Source organism: Ciconia boyciana, chromosome 7 (assembly GCF_034638445.1).
Source record: "Ciconia boyciana chromosome 7, ASM3463844v1, whole genome shotgun sequence".
NCBI lineage: Eukaryota > Metazoa > Chordata > Aves > Ciconiiformes > Ciconiidae > Ciconia > Ciconia boyciana.
The window spans coordinates 32,149,461-32,157,839 of record NC_132940.1 but is presented as its reverse complement, the minus strand read 5'-3'; the positions used below and the strand labels follow the sequence as shown (position 1 = coordinate 32,157,839).

General features: G+C 55.6%; 1 protein-coding gene across 1 annotated transcript in view; it reads right to left on the bottom strand.

Annotated features, from left to right (window-relative positions):
* Positions 1-743: 743 nt before the first annotated feature.
* Positions 744-8,379, bottom strand: part of ASTN1 (astrotactin 1) — a 47,974-nt gene continuing 40,338 nt past the window's right edge. The window contains exons 15-22 of the mRNA XM_072867147.1: positions 7,122-7,226; positions 6,769-6,957; positions 3,446-3,714; positions 3,062-3,195; positions 2,223-2,374; positions 1,752-1,887; positions 1,566-1,666; positions 744-931 (exon numbers count right to left, since the gene is read on the bottom strand). Coding sequence (XP_072723248.1) covers positions 744-931; positions 1,566-1,666; positions 1,752-1,887; positions 2,223-2,374; positions 3,062-3,195; positions 3,446-3,714; positions 6,769-6,957; positions 7,122-7,226 — 1,274 coding nt within the window. The remainder of the gene's footprint in view (positions 932-1,565; positions 1,667-1,751; positions 1,888-2,222; positions 2,375-3,061; positions 3,196-3,445; positions 3,715-6,768; positions 6,958-7,121; positions 7,227-8,379) is intronic.

The following is an 8,379-nucleotide window of genomic DNA, read 5'->3' as shown; positions in this document are numbered from 1 at the left end:
GAGGGAACATGTGCAATTCAGACCCAACGTCAATCCACTGCCCGCTTTGGACCACAATTGACAGTGAGTTCAACACACAGAGATGCATTCAACTCAAGCCAAAGCCCAGGAAAAGGAGGAAAGCCAAGTCTGACCTTGGCATGGCCCAGCACGTGTGTGTGTTTGCATGCACTTCATCCAGCAGCTTCCACAAACTCTTCTGTGTCACCTTCTCCAGGAGGCTTGAATGTACAACCACCTCCTTGCACCTACTTCCCTCCATCAATGCCCGGGGCCCTTCTCTAGCAACACGCTCTGCCCACACTCCCTCCCCTTCTCACCTGCAACAACCTCCATTCCTCAAAGGTGCATTATTTTTCCAAGACCTTCTGCCTTTTTGCCTGTGGCAGCAGCTACTGAGGAAAAAAGAGAATCCCATCCCCTTCCCACCCTGAATAGCATGAATGGACTAGGCAAAACTCCAGAGACAGTATAGGGCTGGTGGGATGGACAAGGATGATGGATTGACAATAGTCTACCATCTTCCACCTTGTCCTATGTTTATGTTCCTTCAAGGGAGATGGCTGGACCCCAAACATATGCACAGCATCCAGCCAGACAGGAACCCCACTGTGAGACTCTAAGCTCTATTATCAAACCAATTCATGAGATTTGCCAGAGCCACCTTCCTGGTGACCAACATCTACAAGAGATAAGCCTGTTGGTGGGCAGGCCTGCCTGCCTAGGCAACCCAGCTCCTGAGCCTACCTGGGGCCCAGTTCATCTTCACAGCGCCAGGTGAACTCCCCAAAGCTCTCATAGTGCTGGTTGTAGTGGTAAAGGACTCTGTGCAGGCTGGGGGAACCCAGGTCCAGCAGAGTGTTGTAGGCTGTTTGCTGCTCCTTGCCGCTGGTGTAGCCATTGAAGAGGTTGTAGATCTTGTCTGCTATTTCTGGGCAGAAGGACAGGGGGTATTCAGTGGGGTGCAAGGAAAGGCATGAACAAAGCCCACCAGCCTAAAGCTCAGCTCTAGGGAAACCGAGACCAGAGCCAAGATTTGTCTCCTGAGGTATGATTTACATCATATCAAGACAAGGTCCCAGTGGAGGAGCAACAGAGTAGATGGCATTCAGAGGACTCAATCCAGGTTAGGTTCCCATAGTTTGGTCCAATTAGGAAAAGAAAAGGGTGGTGTCATCATGTACTGTTAGTGAAATACCATTTATTTATGAGAAGGCACACAACTGGAATTGCTTGAGCACAGCCACCACCTACACTACCAGTAGCTTTCTGGGCAGGACAGGCAGGTCTTCTTGGCTATTTCGGCATGTCCTGAATGCCTGCCCCTCCACATATCCTCCCACACCTCCACCAGCATAGAGTGCCTCTGCATTGGTTTGTGGAGAGGATGTGTGCCTCCTGCCACCCTCCACACCAACCCTCAACACCACTGGCAGCACCTGGGTCGCCATGGGTGAAGGACATGCTACAGCCAGGACACGAGACGTGTGCAGGGACATACTGGAAGGGGGAACTCCCTGTTGCTTGTCCTAAGCATCACAGTCCAGCAGCTCCCTCCATCTCACCTTGAGCTTTCACATCATCTACCACAGGGCAGGGGGTCTTGACCGTCACATCACTGGACCTGGAGCGTCTTCCTGTGTTATCGACTCCCCAGAGCGTGAACCTGGCCAAGAAGGAAAAGGGTGAAGCTCTGGACTCCCAAGACCTCATGCAAACACAGGCAGCACCAGGCAGGGGACGTGACTCACATGTAGGTGGTGTCAGGCTCCAGGCAGCGAACGATGAGGGAGATGGTGGAGGAGAGCCTGTCGGGCACTTGGGCTGGCATGGCACAGGGTGACTTGGCGCCAGAGATTATGTCATCCACGAAGCTCAGCACCGTCTCTAGGGAGAGAGGGGAGGACGTGGCACGGGTGATGACACAGTTGTCCCCAGGGCTGTGGAGAGCTGCTGAGGTCTGTGCCCGCTACCACACTGCCTGGTGCTGAGGCTCATGCATGAGGTTGGTGCAGAGATGGACCCATTGCTTTTCCAGCACTTTTGCAGAAGTGGCGTGGAGCTGCCACTTCTGCAGCATGGTGGGCAAGAGAGGGGCTGCTTGCTCTTCCACAGGATACTGGATATGTTGCAGCATCCCCTTGCAAAGAGGGAGACAGAGGCTCTCCTCCAACATCTCCATCCCACCCTCCCCAGAGAGAACCAGTGGAGTCCCCACTCACCTGTCTCCACCTTGGAGTGGTCCATTCTGTCGGTGACTTTCTCTTGACGGAGGAGGTAGTCAACAATCTGCACCCCGATGGGGGGCTCCGAATGCCCCCACTCCAGCACCACCAGTGTGCTGCTGGGCTCGTGAACGGTGGAGAGCCGCAGGCTGGGGGGCAATGCTGGCCGGTCAGCATCTCAGGAAGGCAAGGTCTGCCAGCCATCCCCACCACCGACCCATGCTCACCCTCACCCATGTCTATCACCGCCTTGCTCCTCCTTTGTGCCTTAAAAAGGCAGCAAAATTGCCAGGCTGAGGCACACAGTATGGGAGAGATGCTGAGGACTGACTCTCCAGCCAGTCCCCAAGGCTAGTGCAAAAGGCAGCACGAGTGTGTTTGCTAGTGCCACTCGCTCTGCTGTGTGGACCACATGCAAATGCACCTGAAATTAGTTGGTTTCTGTAAGGTAGTATGTAGGACTGGTTTTGCATTACTCTCACAGCAAAAGGGCTTCAAAGCCGTTAAACCCATGGGAGATAGCAACCTCAGGAGAGAAGTGACTTCCCCTTTCCTACCCCTCCTGGCTCTGGGCATGCTGGTCCAAAGGGCTGCTTCCCTGGGGTTGCTCTGCCAAGATGGATCCAAAACCCGCTCCCCAGTCCTCAGCTGAATTTAGAAAAGACACTGCATCCCTGCACCCTCTGCCTGATTTTCAGGTCCCCCATCCTCTTGCAAACCTGTCCCATAAAGCCACCCCAGCGCCACCACCTCCTGCCACCATGCTGCTGGCCATCACCGCCTCCTCCCAGACCCATCACACCAAGAAGCCAGGCTGGGCATGCATGGAGACTTACATGGGGTGTGGGAGAGGTGCGCAGGTGGGCAGCCCATCAGCCCCAAAGGCACTTGAGTCGCAGCGGCACCAGTCCTCGATGACATCCCCGCTGCCCGAGCACCACAGCGAGCTCATGGTGGCCTCCTGCAAGAGCTGGGAGAGAGAAGGAGGTGAGTACTGGGCAGGTGAGCTCCCATCCCACCACCACTCAAGTCAGTGCTCATCCATCTCCCGGTGGGTTCAGCATGGTCCATCCACTCTGGAGAGCAGGGCTGGCCAATGGGCAAGGGCTGCCACAGGTTGACATGATGCTACCAGGGCAAGCTGCCTGCAAAGACCACCCCAATGCTGTCCTTCCACCCCCCCATGCCCACCCCACCACCCCCAGCCAGTGGCTCCTCACCCTCTGGGTCTGGTTGTTGGTGACCAGCTCGTAGATGGGGGCTGCTTTGGTGACCTCCAGCAGGATGGGCTCGGCTGGCACATCAGGACTGGAGGTGACGTGGCAGAGCGGGCAGGAGGAGGGGCAGCGGCCGCGGCTCTGGCACTCCATCCGCACGCCGGCCGCCATGCGCTTGGTGCCCGACTCGGAGAGGCTGGCAATGTACTCGGGGAAGGTGAGCACCTTGGGGTCCCGCTCACGCTCCTCCGATTCATCTGAGGGGGAGTTGCCTGAGGAATAGGGAAAAGAGGGGCACCAGGGTGGGCTTCAAGCCATCGATAAGGGGATGCGAGCGGGCTAGAGCCCTGCCTTCCACCCAGGAGAGAGGCAGCGCTGCCCAGAGATGCCCTGGTATCCTTAAGAGCTCCCCGTTTGATCTGTAGGGATGAAATGCTCACTGGTCTTCAGAGGATGAATCAGGACTGAAAAGTCCACCCCGGTCTCTACCATCGCAGATCCTTTTGTCTCCCCATGCCTCAGTTTCCCCAGCCCCAGCCCTTTGCCCGGCACTGGGACAGACCACACTTGCAGCAGGTCCCCACGAGAGGGAGCCTCCTTCATGTGGCTGGAGACTCATGAAGGACCTGCATGGGCACCTTCAGCCCACGCTGACGCCCCGCCAAAGCCCCCTGCCAAACCACTCTGCTGCAAAAGCCCTCCTGACCCAACAGCTGATTTCTTCACTCGACTCCCTCGGTTCCCAAGGGCCCCCATCAAAGCTGATGTGACAGAGCATGTTGGAGACCAGAGAGGATGAGTGTCAGACCAGGGAGCATAGCAATGATGCTGACTCAGTACCCCCCACACAAAGGTCTGCAGCCAGCAGCACTGAAGAGCTCAGAATGAGCAGGAAAGACTTGCCAGTGCCTCACGATGCCCAGAAAGCTCCCGAGATGGCTACAAAGCCACCAAACCCCTCTCCAGCCCCTCCACCCCTTCTGCACTCGGTCCCCACTCAGTGGAAGGGACATGGGGAGCTGGCTCAAGCCTGGCTCCTCCTGTCTCTTCGCACTGTCATGGGCCATGATGGAGGTGGGCAAAGTTGCAACTGGGCAATGAAATAGGGTCTCTCCCTAAGGGCTTAGCTTACAAAGCACGATCACGAAGAAAAGAAATGGTGAGATGGAGGCAGATACGTTCATCAGAACCACAGACCCCCCCAGCCAGACTGTGAAGAGACTGAAGGCTTGTTTACCCTCTGCCCTGTGCACACGGGGGAATATCTGCCAACCCTCAGGCAACCCTGCAACCCAACAGGCTCGGAAAAAAGTTTTGCAGCAGGAAAGCATCGCCACGGTCTGCGCTTTTCCCAGCTCCGTGCAAAGGTGCCTGACACTGGGTGCCACCGCTGCATGGGGCAGTGAGCCAGGCCCTGCACTTGGTGGGCTTTTCTCCAGCGCTCCCATAGCAGGAAATATCTTGACACAAGGGGAAAAGTCCTGGCAGTCAAAAGGTAGGATCTGCCCATCACTGCTGTGCCCTGGCTAGCATTGCCCCACCGCTGCAAGCCTTGCCATGCAGGGGAACGGCGATTTTCACCCAAAATCCCTGCCAAAGGATGTCCCTGGCTCTACACCGAAGAAAGAGGGGCCCAGAGGGACCACTGATGATGGTTGTTGGGGTCAGAGGAAGCCAAAGGATGCCCAGGCAAAGCCTCGCCCCTGGGGCAGGCTCAGGGCATTGCCAGCAGCGTCTTGGTACGGGCTTGCTGCTGCAGGAAGCCACCGGAGAGCACGTCCATGGCTCAATGGGAAGATCTTCCTATTGCAAGGGTTTGCTGAGAAATGGGCCAGTGCTAGCCTGTCCTCGAGACTCCCGCAAAGAAAACAAGGCTGTTAAACAAAACCCGGGGTACAAGAGCATTGCTCCGCTCCCCCAGCAAGCTGGAAATGGATCGCTTTGGGCTGGCTGTGAATTGCAGCTTAGCAGGTGCCGAGGGAAAGCAGAGGAGCCAGGGAATGATTTGTCTCTTGCAATTTCTCAATCGATATCCAGCTCCTGACGTTTGCAAACAAAAAGCAAAGGAGAGAAAGTGGCAGGTGCCAGAGTGAAACCAAAATGTGATATTGTGGGTGGAAAGAGACTGCAAGACCTGAAAAGCCTCCAAGCAGGAAAATCAAAGAGGAGGAAATTGCAGGAGAAAAAAAAGTACTTGCAATCAAAAGATGCTACATCTGGAGACAGCCCACAGCAAAACAGGAATGGGTCTGTACTCTCACAGGTGGGCTTGGGAAGAAGTCCAGGCTCCAGGAGGTCTGAGCCCGCAGGATCCAGACTCAGACTCAGAAAGAAGTCTTTCCCACACAAGAGCCCTGGAGAGAAAACAAATGTCTCTGCGGCCAGAGCACAGCAAGAGCAGCACTGTAGCCTGGTGCCAATACTGAGAATTATGAAGCTTCATGATGGAAACGATGCAGCGGTCATGGTGCCTGTGAGCTCCAAGTTCATGCTGCCTGCACCCAGGACCTTCTGGGCAGGGGGCAGCAAACCAAGGTCACCTGAAAAGCAGCAGCTTTTCCCCTGTGTCTGGACTTGGGAGCTGGCTATTGCCTGCTGTCTGGGTGGTGCAACCCAATGTCCCCAGCACAGGCAGAAAAACGCCTGCAGGCAGCTTTGCAAAGGCCAGCACAAGAAATGCTGTGGTCCTGGTGACAGCCAGCAGCAGGCAGGTGTTAGGCTCCCTCTGCTTTTGGAAAGCTCATATCCAAACCAGCCATCGCCCACCTGCAAAACCCCTTCCATGGGGAAGCTGTCGCACCTCGCTGCAGTGAGGGCTCCGGAGGGGATGCAGCAGTGCTGGATGCCCTCTGTACCATGGTGAACCTCCCAGTTCATAACTGGGCTCCAGACATTAAAAGCACAGTGCTGACAGCCTGGGAGAAGAAAGCACATTAGAGGGAGAAAAGTCTGGCCGCGGGATGCAAGTGGAAGAGAGCAGATACGGCAGAGACAAAAGGAAGGAAGGAACAGGATTAAAGACAAATAACAGTTAAGTCCAGAATCAGGCAGGATGGTTTGGTGGGATTAGTGCATTCGTCTTTCATTTCCCTGGGGATGTGGGTATTTATCTTCCTTTCTGGCCTGGACTAACACCGGCTGCAGTCCACGGGAGTCCTTCGGCCAGCTTCAAAGGGTGCGAGAGTGGGTTGTAAGTAAGAGGATGAGATGGGATGCAGTCCTAACATGGACTGAGCACTTTGTCTGCTATGCCGAAAGCAAACCCAGCTTCCCACTCCCATGGGGTGGCTTTGGGGACCCTTCCTGGGGACAAGTAGGACTCCTACCTTTGCTGATGTCCTCATACTCCAGCCAGAGCTGCCGCTGGACCTGCCTGTTGGGATACCAGATGGAGCAGGACTCCTCAAAGCCGTACACTGCCTCTTGGATGTAGTGGTTGCCAAACTGGTCCAGCAATGCCACGAAATCTCCACGGGAGGTGGCCCCATCCAGAGAGTGGAGTGCGTTGCTGAAGGCTGGGGAGGAGACAGGAGAAGATGCTCAAATCCCGAGCCCTTGCCATGCCTCCAACATGCTTGCAATGGGCAACCAGCCTCTGACCACATCACCTGCCAGAAGGTGGCTGTGTGTCCTCTTGCCACCCCTTTTTCCCTTCTTCCCCCCAGCCCCACACACTTACACTGGGAGATGGTCAGCTGGTTGAGCCGGACGTGGTACATAACAGACTGCACCTTCCAGTGCTGCAAGAGGGGGTACCCGGACACCTCGCTGAAGTTCACCATCCCTGCCGGAGAAAGGACATGGGGGCTCAGCCCCACTGCCTAGGGATGCCTCGCCGCGGGAGTGGCTGCAGCCCCTCATGCCGTGCCTGGGGCAACGCAGCCAGCAGGGTGGGAAGAAGCTGGGGGAAAGGACTGTGCACACACCACATCCCCCCAGGGAGGTGGCAAGGCATTCAGAGCTGAGGGTCAGCTGCTCACTGGCAATTAAAATCATGGCTTTGAAGGAAAACACGTGGGCTCGTTTCATTCTGCCATCCGGGGCTCTGCATTGGAAGATAACAAGCCTCCTTCTGCATCCTTCCTAGCACCCGCTCCCAAGACATGCCCAGGTGTGCTAATTATTTCACTAATGAGAGTTGTGCTTTTTAATGAGCTGTTTGCAGGCCTAGGAATGGTCACCTTCACACCATGTATGCCTGGATGCAGCCAACCGAGAGGCCCTAGGGTCCCCTTTGGCCAGGACTAAGTCGAGCTGGACACAAGTGTACAGGGGAAACCACATGCCTGCTGATGCTCCCACTCCCTCAGGACATTATGGCAACGCTGGAGCTGAGCAGGACCTGGGGTTTCTCCTTCTTCAGGCAAAGACATCCCGTTCTCCAGCTATTTAACTGTGCATTACAGGAGCCAGAAATTCATGGAGACCAGGTTTGGGCAGCCACTTTGTCCTGCCCAAGGCATGAGCCAAAGCATGTAGCAGCTCAGCTTCCAAGAGCAGAGGGACAGAGAGGCCACCGAGCCTGGACAAAGCCCCAGAAAGTCAACTGAAGGGTGCTCATGGCTCTGATTTTGGTGACCAGAGCATCCCATGGTGTGTCGCAGCAAGATGTTGGGGCATGGCCACCTCCTCTCTCACAGCTCCGCTGCCATATAGCCAACACAGCATGCCTCTTCTCAGCAGTGAAGCGGCAAACTCTGCTGCTAAACAGCCACACAGCAGGAGTTCAGGAGGATAACAACAGGCATTCCCCGCTCGGTAACAAGAAATGAAGGCAGAGGATAAGATTCTTTGCCTTCCAGTGCCTCTCCCTTCAGTGCTGGCTGCTACCAACAGCTTCAAAGCCTTGCTCTTCCCTGAAAAGTGTTTATGCAAAAACAGCCCTTCCTTACTCAGCAGCTCTGCCTCTCCTGTATTCACAGCAATATCCAGATCTG